The sequence below is a fragment of the Salmo trutta genome, chromosome 5 (genome assembly GCF_901001165.1).
Source record: "Salmo trutta chromosome 5, fSalTru1.1, whole genome shotgun sequence".
NCBI lineage: Eukaryota > Metazoa > Chordata > Actinopteri > Salmoniformes > Salmonidae > Salmo > Salmo trutta.
In genome coordinates, this window is record NC_042961.1 from 62,230,981 (window position 1) to 62,246,926 (window position 15,946).

The following is a 15,946-nucleotide window of genomic DNA, read 5'->3' on the forward strand; positions in this document are numbered from 1 at the left end:
GTGGAGGCTATATACAGGGGGTACGGTACAGAGTCAATGTGGAGGACTATATACAGGGGGTACCGATACAGGTTCAATGTAGAGGCTATCTAGAGGGGGGGGTACCGGTTACAGAGTCAATGTGGAGGCTCTATACAGGGGGTTCTGGTACAGAGTCAATGTGGAGGCTATATTACAGGGGGTACTGGTACAGAGTCAATGTGGAGGCTATATACAGGGGGTTTTAACGGTACAGAGTCAATGTGGGAGGCTATATACAGGGTATTACGGTACAGAGTCAATGTGGAGGCTATATACAGGGGGTACCGGTACAGAGTCAATGTGGAGGTTATATACAGGTGGTACTGGTACAGAGTCAATGTGCGGGGGTACAGGTTAGTCGAGGTAATTTGTACAGTGCATTCAGAAAGACCCCTTGACTTTTTCCACATTTTGTTACGTTACAGCCTTATTCTAAAATTAGTTAAATAAATGTTTTTACTCATCAATCTACACACAATACCCCATAATGACATCACAATACTCCCTAATGACATCACAATACTCCCTAATGACATCACAATACTCCCTAATGACATCACAATACTCCCTAATGACATCACAATACTCCCTAATGACATCACAATACCCCATAATGACATCACAATACCCCATAATGACATCACAGTACCCCATAATGACATCACAATACCCCATAATGACATGACAATACCCCCTAATGACATCACAATACTCCCTAATGACATCACAATACTCCCTAATGACATCACAATACTCCCTAATGACAAAGCAAAAACAGGTTTTTGTCAAATTTATAAAAAATAAACCGAAATACCTTATCTAAATAAATATTCAGACTCTTTGTTATGAGATTGAGCTCAGGTGCATCCTGTTTCCATTGATCATCCTTGAGATGTTTCTACAACTTGATTGGAGTCCACCTGTGGTAAATTCAATTGATTGGACATGATTTAGAAAAGGCACACACCTGTCTATATTAGGTACCACAGTTGACAGTGCGTGTCAGAGCAAAAACCAAGCCATGAGGTTGAAGGAATTGTCCGTAGAGCTCCGAGACAGGATTGTGTCGAGGCACAGATCTGGGGAAGGGTACCAAAAAAATGTCTGCAGCATTGAAGGTCCCCCGAGAACACAGTGGCCTTCATCATTCTTCAATGGAAGAAGTTTGGAACCACCAAGCCTCTTCCTAGAGCTGAGAAATTGTGGGATAAAGGCCTTCCCAAAGGTGTTTCATACCGCTACTGAAAGAGTGTTTTTATAATCAATGCCAACACCTGTTATATTGCCACATTCTCATCCCTTGTTCATCCTCTCTCCTCCTCCAGCTGGGCTCGTCATCCTCCGTTCCTTTCTCCTCCATCTTCTCTCAGCTCTTTATGACTGTGGTCGTTCCTCTCGTCCTAGGACAGGTCAGTACCGGTCGTTCCTCTCATCTTAGGACAGGTCAGTACCGGTCGTTCCTCTCGTCCTAGGACAGGTCAGTACCGGTCGTTCCTCTCATCTTAGGACAGGTCAGTACCGGTCGTTCCTCTCGTCCTAGGACAGGTCGGTACCGGTCGTTCCTCTCGTCCTAGGACAGGTCAGTACCGGTCGTTCCTCTCGTCCTAGGACAGGTCAGTACCGTTTATAGATCCCTGTTTTTATACAGACCCCCAATATAACACCTTTTTATTGGTATTTGTAAACCCTTCATCCTGTGCAATATCAGTACACAGATTACAAAACCCAAATAATACCTCTAACCACTTTTATAAACCTGTTGTAAATCATCTATAAGCTTTTTATAAAAACAGATTTCCTGCGAGACGAGCAAGAGAGGAGACCTTTGGGAGTCTATAACACCTCTATAAAGCCCTTATAGCCACTATGTATTCTAGGTGTCCTGGTGTTTCTGAGGGACTGGCTAGAGAGGAGGAAACCTCCGTTTGCGGTCATCACATTTTACGAAAGCCATATGAACCCCTATAAACTCTTTATGAACCCTTTATAACCTCCAGGTGTCCCGGAGGTTCCTGAGGGACTGGTTAGAGAGGAGGAAACCTCCGTTTGGGGTCATCAGTTCTTTGGTTCTCCTGATGATCATTTACACCACCTTCTGTGAGACCTTCTCTAACCCGGATATTGAACTGGACCACCTCAGCTTGCTGCTCATCACCTTCATCAGTGAGTCTCTGTCTGTCTGTCTCTCTCTCTCTCTCTCTGTGTCTCTTTCTGACTCTCTCTCTCTCTCTCTGTCTCTCTCTCTCTCTCTCTGTCTCTCTCTCTCTGTCTCTCTCTCGCTGTCTCTCTCTGTCTCTCTCTGACTCTCTCTGTCTCTCTGTCTCTCTGTCTCTCTGTCTGTCTGTCTGTCTGTCTGTCTGTCTGTCTGTCTGTCTGTCTGTCTGTCTCTCTCTCTCTCTCTCTCTGTCTCTCTCTGACTCTCTCTCTCTCTGTCTCTCTGACTCTCTCTGTCTGTCTCTGTCTCTCTCTCTCTCTCTCTCTCTCTCTCTCTCTCTCTGACTCTCTCTCTCTGTCTGTCTCTCTCTCTCTCTGTCTCTCTCTCTCTCTGTGTCTCTCTGTCTCTCTCTCTCTCTCTCTCTCTCTCTCTCCTCTCTCTCTCTCTCTTTCTGTGTGAGTTCTGTCTAAACCCTCTGATCTGATGCGTTGTCTCTCCCCAGTATTCTGCATCCAGCTGAGCTTCATGCTGTTGACGTTTGTCTTCTCCACACAGTGAGTGTTATACTGTAGTACTGTTACTGTCACGCTGCAGCCTCTAGTGTTATACTGTAGTACTGTTACTGTCACGCTTCAGCCTCTAGTGTTATACTGTAGTACTGTTACTGTCACGCTGCAGCCTCTAATGTTATACTGTAGTACTGTTACGCTGCAGCCTCTAGTGTTATACTGTAGTACTGTTACTGTCACGCTGCAGCCTCTAGTGTTATACTGTAGTACTGTTACGCTGCAGCCTCTAGTGTTATACTGTAGTACTGTTACTGTCACGCTGCAGCCTCTAGTGTTATACTGTAGTACTGTTACGCTGCAGCCTCTAGTGTTATACTGTAGTACTGTTACTGTCACGCTGCGGCCTCTAGTGTTATACTGTAGTACTGTTACTGTCACGCTGCAGCCTCTAGTGTTATACTGTAGTACTGTTACTGTCACGCTGCAGCCTCTAGTGTTATACTGTAGTACTGTTACTGTCACGCTGCAGCCTCTAGTGTTATACTGTAGTACTGTTACTGTCACGCTGCGGCCTCTAGTGTTATACTGTAGTACTGTTACTGTCACGCTGCAGCCTCTAGTGGTATACTGTAGTACTGTTACTGTCACGCTGCAGCCTCTAGTGTTATACTGTAGTACTGTTACTGTCACGCTGCAGCCTCTAGCGTTATACTGTAGTACTGTTACTGTCACGCTGCAGCCTCTAGTGTTATACTGTAGTACTGTTACGCTGCAGCCTCTAGTGTTATACTGTAGTACTGTTACTGTCACGCTGCAGCCTCTAGTGTTATACTGTAGTACTGTTACGCTGCAGCCTCTAGTGTTATACTGTAGTACTGTTACTGTCACGCTGCGGCCTCTAGTGTTATACTGTAGTACTGTTACTGTCACGCTGCGGCCTCTAGTGTTATACTGTAGTACTGTCACGCTGCAGCCTCTAGTGGTATACTGTAGTACTGTTACTGTCACGCTGCAGCCTCTAGTGTTATACTGTAGTACTGTTACTGTCACGCTGCAGCCTCTAGTGTTATACTGTAGTACTGTTACTGTCACGCTGCAGCCTCTAGTGTTATACTGTAGTACTGTTACTGTCACGCTGCGGCCTCTAGTGTTATACTGTAGTACTGTCACGCTGCAGCCTCTAGTGGTATACTGTAGTACTGTTACTGTCACGCTGCAGCCTCTAGTGTTATACTGTAGTACTGTTACTGTCACGCTGCAGCCTCTAGTGTTATACTGTAGTACTGTTACTGTCACGCTGCAGCCTCTAGTGTTATACTGTAGTACTGTCACGCTGCAGCCTCTAGTGTTATACTGTAGTACTGTTACTGTCACGCTGCAGCCTCTAGTGTTATACTGTAGTACTGTCACGCTGCAGCCTCTAGTGGTATACTGTAGTACTGTTACTGTTCTTCTGTACAGTCACTCTAGGATTATGGGGCTTGCTCTATTCATCTGTACAGTCACTCTAGTATTATGGGGCTTGCTCTATTCATCTGTACAGTCACTCTAGTATTATGGGGCTTGCTCTATTCATCTGTACAGTCACTCTAGTATTATGGGGCTTGCTCTATTCATCTGTACAGTCACTCTAGTATTATGGGGCTTGCTCTATTCTTCTGTACAGTCACTCTAGTATTATGGGGCTTGCTCTATTCTTCTGTACAGTCACTCTAGTATTATGGGGCTTGCTCTATTCTTCTGTACAGTCACTCTAGTATTATGGGGCTTGCTCTATTCATCTGTACAGTCACTCTAGTATTATGGGGCTTGCTCTATTCTTCTGTACAGTCACTCTAGTATTATGGGGCTCTATTCATCTCATGCTGTAAAATGTCATCCAATATACTCAGACTCTGTTGTGTATGTTAGTCAGTCTCTGATCTCTCTCTCTACTCCCCTCCCGTCCCGTCCTCTCCTCTCCTCCTCCTCTCTTCTCCCCTCCCCTCCCCTCCCCTCCTCCTGTAGGAAACAGTCTGGTTTTACTCCAGCTGACACAGTAGCCATCATGTTCTGTGCTACACACAAATCACTCACCCTGGGTAAGCGGACAGTTTTTTATTATTATTTATTTTGCATTTAACCTTTTAATTTTGTTCAGGGATTCATACTGAGACTATGGTCTCTTTTAACAGATGATCCCTGAATTACAGAAATTACAAAAATACATATCAACAATAAAATACAAAATGCAAGCACCAAGAAAGAAAAACACGTTCATAAACAAACACATTCATCAGTAATAAGATCCTCAATCAGCTTCCTGAATTACCCAAGAGGCACCAGGACATCACATTTCAGAACATTTTGAAGATTGTTCCACAAAAAAACAAAAAAATCGTATTTACCTAACTCCTTAGAGACCAAAGGAATTCCCAGAATTCTCCATCCCTGAGACCGGGGGGTGGTGACTCGTATGTCTGAAGGTCAGTAATGACGTTAGGTACAGTGGGACTTAAAAAAATACATTTAACATACATTTGCTATCAACCTACGTGAAATCAGAGGGACAACCAACTGTCTGGTAGAGAATGCAGTGATGACATCAAAGAGGGACAACTAACTGTCTGGTAGAGAATGCAGTGATGACATCAAAGAGGGACAACTAACTGTCTGGTAGAGAATGCAGTGATGACATCAAAGAGGGACAACTAACTGTCTGGTAGAGAATGCAGTGATGACATCAAAGAGGGACAACTAACTGTCTGGTAGAGAATGCAGTGATGACATCAAAGAGGGACAGCCAACTCTGGTAGAGAATGCAGTGATGACATCAAAGAGGGACAACATTTACATTTAAGTCATTTAGCAGACACTCTTATCCAGAGCGACTTACAAATTGGTGCATTCACCTTAAGATAACCAGTGGAACAACCACTTTTCAATAGTGCATCTAAATCTTTCGGGGGGGGGGGTAGAAGGATTACTTTATCCTATCCCAGGTATTCCTTAAAGAGGTGGGGTTTCAGGTGTCTCCGGAAGGTGGTGATTGACTCCGCTGTCCTGGCGTCGTGAGGGAGCTTGTTCCACCATTGGGGTGCCAGAGCAGCGAACAGTTTGGACTGGGCTGAGCGGGAACCGTGCTTCCTCAGAGGTAGGGGGGCCAGCAGGCCAGAGGTGGATGAACGCAGTGCCCTTGTTTGGGTGTAGGGCCTGATCAGAACCTGAAGGTACGGAGGTGCCGTTCCCCTCACAGCTCCGTAGGCAAGCAGCATGGTCTTGTAGCGGATGCGAGCTTCAACTGGAAGCCAGTGGAGAGAGCGGAGGAGCGGGGTGACGTGAGAGAACTTGGGAAGGTTGAACACCAGACGGGCTGTGGCGTTCTGGATGAGTTGTAGGGGTTTAATGGCACAGGCAGGGAGCCCAGCCAACAGCGAGTTGCAGTAATCCAGACGGGAGATGACAAGTGCCTGGACTAGGACCTGCGCCGCTTCCTGTGTGAGGCAGGGTCGTACTAAGCTAATGTTGTAGAGCATGAACCTACAGGATCGGGTCACCGCCTTGATGTTAGTGGAGAACGACAGGGTGTTGTCCAGGGTCACGCCAAGGTTCTTAGCACTCTGGGAGGAGGACACAAGGGAGTTGTCAACCGTGATGGTGAGATCATGGAACGGGCAGTCCTTCCCTGGGAGGAGGAGCAGCTCCGTCTTGCCGAGGTTCAGCTTGAGGTGGTGAGCCGTCATCCACACTGATATGTCTGCCAGACATGCAGAGATGCGATTCGCCACCTGGTTATCAGAAGGGGGAAAGGAGAAGATTAATTGTGTGTCGTCTGCGTAGCAATGATAGGAGAGACCATGTGAGGATATGACAGAGCCAAGTGACTTGGTGTATAGCGAGAATAGGAGAGGGCCTAGAACAGAGCCCTGGGGGACACCAGTGGTGAGAGCACGTGGTGCGGAGACATCTGGTAGAGAATGCAGTGATGACATCAAAGAGGGACAACTAACTGTCTGGTAGAGAATGCAGTGATGACATCAAAGAGGGACAGCCAACTCTCTGGTAGAGCCAACTCTCTGGGACAGCCAACTCTCTGGTAGAGAATGCAGTGATGACATCAAAGAGGGACAACCAATTGTCTGGTAGAGAATGCAGTGATGACATCAAAGAGGGACAACCAATTGTCTGGTAGAGAATGCAGTGATGAGTACTAAAACTGTTGCCTGTAAATAAAGTAGCAGCCGAGTTCATATAGATGACGTTGCCATTTTTGGGGGGGATAATACTAGATATAATCTTTAGGGGGAGTACATGGGCCTCCTTCCAAACCTTGGGTATAGTACCAGGTATAATTATCAGGTTAAAAATGTATTAATGATTCAGCAATCAGGGGGGCAGAGAGCTGCAGCATAAAATGGATGAAGCATATCAGCTCCAGTGGATTATTATAATTTATTTTTTATATAAACAATTTTTATTACATCAATCTTAATAAGCAAGGCATCTAACACATCACAGATAGTAAACTGCTGAAATGAAAACCGGATTCACTAGAAGTTGACGTGGTAATCGTGACGGCTTCTCTCAAATAAAAAGTCTGCGGAGATGATAAAAGGATTTTTAAAAAGCACCACTTATCCCATTCTCAGTTATGATGCTTGAGTCAGACTTGCTTAAGAAGAAGAAGAAGAATTTGTACGCTTTTAGTGCATTTTGTTTTACTGTTATCCAACATTTTTTAGAAGGACCACCAGCGGAGTCAGAGATGGTGTTAAGAAAGGTATCTTAATATAGCTGTTATCCAACATTTTTTAGAAGGACCACCAGCGGAGTCAGAGATGGTGTTAAGAAAGGTATCTTAATAGTACATCTGTTTCTCATGTCCCCAGGCCTGAGTTTTCTCCTCTGAATGGGGTCAGAAGAAGAACCAAAGTTTAGAGATATCTTTCACTCTTGAGTTGTTTGTAACAAAAAATAAATAAAAGGGGTGTGTTTATCTGCTCGAGAAATAAATAAGGAGGAGAAATGTTCATCAAGCCAACTCCGGGTCAGGAAGTAGGAGACATGGAGGCTAAATCAGACTAGAAATTGTCATCTGGTTTCTGGACACCGCTACAACCAGGAACTCGAATCTCTTGCTAACATAATTATCTTAGTTGACCAACACTAACCTGCGAAGACTCAATGCATCCACTATGTCAATAACAAATACCATGCATTTGATCAATTCCAGTAATACAATTAAAATTATACAGAAAGATCAAGCTAAGCTTGTGTTTCTCAAATGGTAATATCTATTTTCTTTCTTTTACCCCTCTCTCCCTCCCTCTCTCCCTCCTCTCCCTCCCTCTCTCCAGGTATACCCATGTTAAAGATAGTGTTTGAGGGGTATGAGCATCTCTCTCTGATCTCCGTCCCTCTCCTCATCTATCACCCTGCTCAGATCCTACTGGGTTCAATACTGGTACCCACCATCAAGAGCTGGATGAACAGCAGACAAAAGGTAGACAAAACACACACAGAGAGAGTATCTATATCTCTCTATCTATATCTTTATCTCTCTATCTATATCTCTCCCTATCTATATCTCTCTATCTATATCTCTCTATCTATATCTCTATATCTATATCTCTCTATCTATATCTCTCTATCTATATCTCTATATCTCTCTATCTATATCTCTCTATCTCTATCTATATCTCTATATCTCTATCTATATCTCTATCTATATCTCTCTATCTATATCTATCTATATCTCTATCTCTCTATCTCTATCTATATCTCTATCTCTCTATATCTCTATCTATATCTCTATCTATATCTCTCTATATATCTCTCTCTTTATCTATATCTCTCTCTCTCTATATATCTCTCTCTCTATCTCTCTCTCTCTATCTATCTCTCTCTATCTATCTATCTATCTCTATCTATCTCTTTCTCTATCTATATCTCTATATCTATCTCTTTCTCTATCTATATCTCTATATCTATATCTCTCTATCTCTCTCTCTATCTCTCTCTCTCTATCTATCTCTATCTATATCTCTATCTATATCTCTCTATATATCTCTCTCTTTATCTATATATCTCTCTCTTTATCTATATATCTCTCTCTTTATCTATATCTCTCTCTCTATCTATCTCTATCTCTCTCTCTATCTATATCTCTCTCTATCTATATCTCTCTATCTCTCTCTCTCTATCTCTCTCTCTCTCTATCTATATCTCTCTATCTATCTATCTCTCTCTATCTATCTCTCTCTATCTATATATCTCTCTATCTATCTCTCTCTATCTATATATCTCTCTCTCTATCTCTATCTCTCTCTCTATCTCTCTCTCTATCTATCTATATCTCTCTATCTATCTCTCTCTATCTATCTCTCTCTATCTATATATCTCTCTATCTATCTCTCTCTATCTATATATCTCTCTCTCTATCTCTATCTCTCTCTCTATCTCTCTCTCTATCTATCTATATCTCTCTATCTATCTATATCTCTCGCTCTATCTATATCTCGCTCTATCTATATCTCTCGCTCTATCTATATCTCTATCTATATCTCTCTCTCTATATATCTCTCTCTATATATCTCTCTATATCTCTATCTCTCTATATCTATATCTTTATCTATATCTCTCTCTATCTATATCTATATCTCTATATATATCTCTCTCTATCTCTCTCTATCTATATATCTCTCTCTCTATCTATATCTCTCTCTCTATCTATATATCTATCTCTCTATCTATATCTATCTCTCTATCTATATCTCTCTCTCTATCTATATCTCTCTCTCTATCTATATATCTCTCTCTATCTCTCTCTCTCTATCTATCTCTCTCTATCTATATCTCTCACTCTATCTATATCTCTCTCTCTATCTATATCTCTCTCTCTATCTATATATCTCTATCTATATCTCTCTCTCTATCTATATATCTCTATCTATATCTCTCTCTCTATCTATATCTCTCTCTCTATCTATATCTCTCTCTCTATCTATATCTCTCTCTATCTATATCTTTATCTATATCTCTCTCTATCTATATCTATATCTCTATATATATCTCTCTCTATCTCTCTCTATCTATATATCTCTCTCTATCTATATCTCTCTCTCTATCTATATATCTATCTCTCTATCTATATCTATCTCTCTATCTATATCTCTCTCTCTATCTATATCTCTCTCTCTATCTATATATCTCTCTCTATCTCTCTCTCTCTATCTATCTCTCTCTATCTATATCTCTCACTCTATCTATATCTCTCTCTCTATCTATATCTCTCTCTCTATCTATATATCTCTATCTATATCTCTCTCTCTATCTATATATCTCTATCTATATCTCTCTCTCTATCTATATCTCTCTCTCTATCTATATCTCTCTCTCTATCTATATCTCTCTCTCTATCTATATCTCTCTCTCTATCTATATCTCTCTCTCTATCTATATCTCTCTCTCTATCTATATCTATATATCTCTCTATCTATATCTATATATCTCTCTATCTATATCTCTATCTATATCTCTCTATCTCTCTCTCTATCTATATCTCTCTATATATATCTCTATCTATATCTCTCTCTCTATCTATATCTCTCTCTCTATCTATCTATATATCTCTCTATCTATATCTATATATCTCTCTATCTATATCTCTATCTATATCTCTCTATCTCTCTCTCTATCTATATCTCTCTCTATCTATATCTCTCTATCTCTCTCTCTCTATCTCTCTCTCTCTCTATCTATATCTCTCTATCTATCTATCTCTCTCTATCTATATATCTCTCTATCTATCTCTCTCTATCTATATATCTCTCTCTCTATCTCTATCTCTCTCTCTATCTCTCTCTCTATCTATCTATATCTCTCTATCTATCTATATCTCTCGCTCTATCTATATATCTCGCTCTATCTATATCTCTCGCTCTATCTATATCTCTATCTATATCTCTCTCTCTATATATCTCTATATATCTCTCTATATCTCTATCTCTCTATATCTATATCTTTATCTATATCTCTCTCTATCTATATCTCTCTCTATCTATATATCTCTCTCTCTATCTATATATCTCTCTCTCTATCTATATATCTATCTCTCTATCTATATCTCTCTATCTATATCTCTCTCTCTATCTCTCTCTCTCTATCTATCTCTCTCTATCTATATCTCTCACTCTATCTATATCTCTCTCTCTATCTATATCTCTCTCTCTATCTATATATCTCTATCTATATCTCTCTCTCTATCTATATATCTCTATCTATATCTCTCTCTCTATCTATATCTCTCTCTCTATCTATATCTCTCTCTCTATCTATATCTCTCTCTCTATCTATATCTCTCTCTCTATCTATATCTCTCTCTCTATCTATATCTCTCTCTCTATCTATATCTATATATCTCTCTATCTATATCTATATATCTCTCTATCTATATCTCTATCTATATCTCTCTATCTCTCTCTCTATCTATATCTCTCTCTATATATATCTCTATCTATATCTCTCTCTCTATCTATATCTCTCTCTCTATCTATATCTATATATCTCTCTATCTATATCTATATATCTCTCTATCTATATCTCTATCTATATCTCTCTATCTCTCTCTCTATCTATATCTCTCTCTATCTATATCTCTCTATCTCTCTCTCTCTATCTCTCTCTCTCTCTATCTATATCTCTCTATCTATCTATCTCTCTCTATCTATATATCTCTCTATCTATCTCTCTCTATCTATATATCTCTCTCTATCTCTATCTCTCTCTCTATCTCTCTCTCTATCTATCTATATCTCTCTATCTATCTATATCTCTCGCTCTATCTATATCTCGCTCTATCTATATCTCTCGCTCTATCTATATCTCTATCTATATCTCTCTCTCTATATATCTCTCTCTATATATCTCTCTATATCTCTATCTCTCTATATCTATATCTTTATCTATATCTCTCTCTATCTATATCTCTCTCTCTATCTATATATCTATCTCTCTATCTATATCTATCTCTCTATCTATATCTCTCTCTCTATCTATATCTCTCTCTCTATCTATATATCTCTCTCTATCTCTCTCTCTATCTATCTCTCTCTATCTATATCTCTCGCTCTATCTATATCTCTCTCTATCTATATCTCTCTCTCTATCTATATATCTCTATCTATATCTCTCTCTCTATCTATATATCTCTATCTATATCTCTCTCTCTATCTATATCTCTCTCTCTATCTATATCTCTCTCTCTATCTATATCTCTCTCTCTATCTATATATCTCTCTATCTATATCTATATATCTCTCTATCTATATCTCTATCTATATCTCTCTATCTCTCTCTCTATCTATATCTCTCTCTATCTATATCTCTCTATCTCTCTCTCTATATCTCTCTATCTCTCTCTCTATCTATATCTCTCTATCTCTCTCTCTATCTATATCTCTCTCTCTATCTATATCTATATATCTCTCTATCTATATCTATATATCTCTCTATCTATATCTCTCTATCTCTCTCTCTATCTATATCTCTCTATCTCTCTCTCTATCTATATCTCTCTCTATATATATCTCTATCTATATCTCTCTCTCTATCTATATCTCTCTCTCTATCTATATCTATATATCTCTCTATCTATATCTATATATCTCTCTATCTATATCTCTATCTATATCTCTCTATCTCTCTCTCTATCTATATCTCTCTCTATCTATATCTCTCTATCTCTCTCTCTCTATCTCTCTCTCTCTCTATCTATATCTCTCTATCTCTATCTATCTCTCTCTATCTATATATCTCTCTATCTATCTCTCTCTATCTATATATCTCTCTCTCTCTATCTCTCTCTCTATCTCTCTCTCTATCTATCTATATCTCTCTATCTATCTATATCTCTCGCTCTATCTATATCTCGCTCTATCTATATCTCTCGCTCTATCTATATCTCTATCTATATCTCTCTCTCTATATATCTCTCTCTATATATCTCTATCTCTCTATATCTATATCTTTATCTATATCTCTCTCTATCTATATCTCTCTCTCTATCTATATATCTATCTCTCTATCTATATCTATCTCTCTATCTATATCTCTCTCTCTATATCTCTCTCTCTATCTATATATCTCTCTCTATCTCTCTCTCTCTATCTATCTCTCTCTATCTATATCTCTCGCTCTATCTATATCTCTCGCTCTATCTATATCTCTCTCTCTATCTATATCTCTCTCTCTATCTATATATCTCTATCTATATCTCTCTCTCTATCTATATATCTCTATCTATATCTCTCTCTCTATCTATATCTCTCTCTCTATCTATATCTCTCTCTCTATCTATATCTCTCTCTCTATCTATATCTCTCTCTCTATCTATATCTCTCTCTCTATCTATATCTATATATCTCTCTATCTATATCTATATATCTCTCTATCTATATCTATATATCTCTCTATCTATATCTCTATCTATATCTCTCTATCTCTCTCTCTATCTATATCTCTCTCTATATATATCTCTATCTATATCTCTCTATCTCTCTCTATCTATATCTCTCTCTCTATCTATATCTATATCTCTCTATCTATATCTATATATCTCTCTATCTATATCTCTATCTATATCTCTCTATCTCTCTCTATCTATATCTCTCTCTATATATATCTCTATCTATATCTCTCTATCTCTCTCTCTATCTATCTCTATCTATATCTCTCTCTCTATCTATATCTCTCTCTCTATCTATATCTCTCTCTATATCTCTCTCTCTATCTATATCTCTCTATCTAAATCTCTCTCTATATATATCTCTCTCTATATATCTATATATCTCTCTCTCTATATCTCTATATATATCTCTCTATCTATATCTCTATCTATATCTCTCTATCTATATCTCTCTCTATATATATCTCTCTATCTATCACATCAACTATTATCTAACTGGGTCCCTCCGTTCTCTCCTCCCTGGAACAGCCTAGTATTTTATTGCATTGATACCTACAGTAGTCTACCTGTCCGGTCTGTGTGAGTAGAGAAACGTCACCTAACCGGTCTGTGTGTCTAACCCACTAACACCCAGCTACTCACCTGGACTTAATTGGTCACGAATGGTGCTAATTGGCAATTAATTCATTAATTGGTCTTTAATTCTGATATAGAATGTTTTAATCATTGTTGGTTTGGAGGGGACAAATCTAACTCGCTTGTTGAAATATATATATAAACATGTTACCAATGAAATCACTGTTGGTTTGGAGTGGAGGGTTTTGGGAAGGGTGAACTGTTTTGATGGTGGCTGGGTCATTTTTATAATCGTCACTATTTTGCATCAACGTCAGTCAACACTTGCTAAATTAAAATATTGTGTGTCCACAGGGAGTGAAGCTGACCGACCTACAGCCCATCTGACTCTAGTGTCGTATTACCTACACTTCTCCCCAGTGTGTACACTCATTCACTCCCCCCTCATGGGGAGTGTCCTTTAAACTGTGACAGAAGGGACTACTTCCTTCCTTCCTCCTACGTATCTCTCTGGTGGAAGGATACATACAGAAACACAAGTGCCTTATCACAACCACGCGACTCGCAACAAGTAGTCCTGGGCTTAACGGTTGTGATGGTTACTATGATAAAACTTGTATGATTATTCGACGGTTTACTTTTATACGAACAAAGAAGTCTCTATTTTTGTATCCCCCGTGAAGATGGTGTCAACTTCCTGTGAGACAAGAAGTACTACTGATCATCGTTCAGGAAGTGAATTATGAGACGACACCTCCTGCCGTGGGCAGACAGAGACTTTTTACTCTTACTAACTGTTTTTCTGGGGATGTTACATTCAGAAGACTCTTTTCTGACAATCAGTTTTTTTTTATGGTGTTGAACTAGTTTACTGATAGTTTCTAATGCTTGTTTAGGCTTTTGGGTGAAGGGGGGAGGTTTAGAAACAAAAAAACATTATTACCATAGTTGAACGACAGACATCTGGTGATGTCTCCCTGTCTGTATTCTGGGGGTGAGGAAAATGTGAATTGTGTCTGAATTGGGATCCTATTTACTCTAAAGTGCACTACATTTGCCCAAGGCCCAGGCCATCGGTGGTAGTACACTACATAGAGAATAGGGTGCGATTTCGGACACAGACAAACTCTCATGATCCATGGAGGTCTGCTTTGAGCAGATGGAGAATATGACTATAGCTGTCATGATTCCTTATTCTACAGGTCCAGCTTCTGTTCGACTTTCTGAACAGTGAACATGTTAAACTATGTCAGAAGTGTATCCCAAATAGCACTCTATTCCCTATATAGTGCACTACTTTTGACCAGGGCCCCATAGAGCTCTGGTCAAAATAAGTGCACGACGTAGGGGAATAGAGTGCTATTTGGGACACCGCTCCATGCCTAGGTGCCTTGGCATAACGTCAGTGATAAATACGAAACACATTGATGATGTTTGTCAGATTTTTCTAATGCTGTTACCAAACAAACACTGTGTGACAACAAGGACCAATGGCAATGTGTTCCACGTGAAACTCTACTCCTTATAGGCCAGTCAGGATGCAGACGCTCAGTACTGAAAAGATAGCCTTTCAGTTTGGGCGGATGTTAGAACGACAAGTGCCGGAGTGTTTTCTTCTCTAGTATGAATAAAAACTGTGATTTAAACACTGTGGAGTGGGTCTGTGTTCTGTATAATACTAGTTTACTGTGGAGTGGGTCTGTGTTCTGTATAATACTAGTTTACTGTGGACTGGGTCTGTGTTCTATATGGTAGAATATAGTACTAGTTTGCTGTGGACTGGGTCAAAACTGTTCGCCGCTCTGGCACCCCAATGGTGGAACAAGCTCCCTCACGATGCCAGGACAGCGGAGTCAATCACCACCTTCCGGAGACACCTGAAACCCCACCTCTTTAAGGAATACCTGGGATAGGATAAAGTAATCCTTCTAACCCCCCCCCCCCCCCCCCCTTTAAAAGATTTAGATACACTATTGTAAAGTGGTTGTTCTACTGGATATTATAGGTGAATGCACCAATTTGTAAGTCGCTCTGGATAAGAGCGTCTGCTAAATGACTTAAATGTAAATGTATAATACTAGTTTGCTGTGGAGTGGGTCTGTGTTCTATATGGTAGAATATAGTACTAGTTTGCTGTGGACTGGGTCTGTGTTCTATATTGTAGAATATAGTACTAGTTTGCTGTGGACTGAGTCTGTGTTCTCTAGTATAGTATATATAGTTTAATGGGTCTGTGTTCTA

The 15,946-nt window shown here is 39.8% G+C and overlaps 1 protein-coding gene across 3 annotated transcripts; it reads left to right on the forward strand.

Annotated features, from left to right (window-relative positions):
* Positions 1-1,346: 1,346 nt before the first annotated feature.
* On the forward strand, positions 1,347-15,356 carry slc10a7 (solute carrier family 10 member 7; the record flags this gene model as incomplete). Of its 3 annotated transcripts, XM_029754648.1 has the most annotated exon segments (8): positions 1,347-1,425; positions 1,630-1,634; positions 2,019-2,184; positions 2,679-2,730; positions 4,693-4,766; positions 8,022-8,167; positions 13,658-13,708; positions 14,060-15,356. In XM_029754648.1, coding segments are annotated over 7 exon segments (543 nt in total), but the record flags the coding sequence as incomplete, so codon positions are not given.
* Between the last annotated feature and the right edge of the window lie 590 nt (positions 15,357-15,946).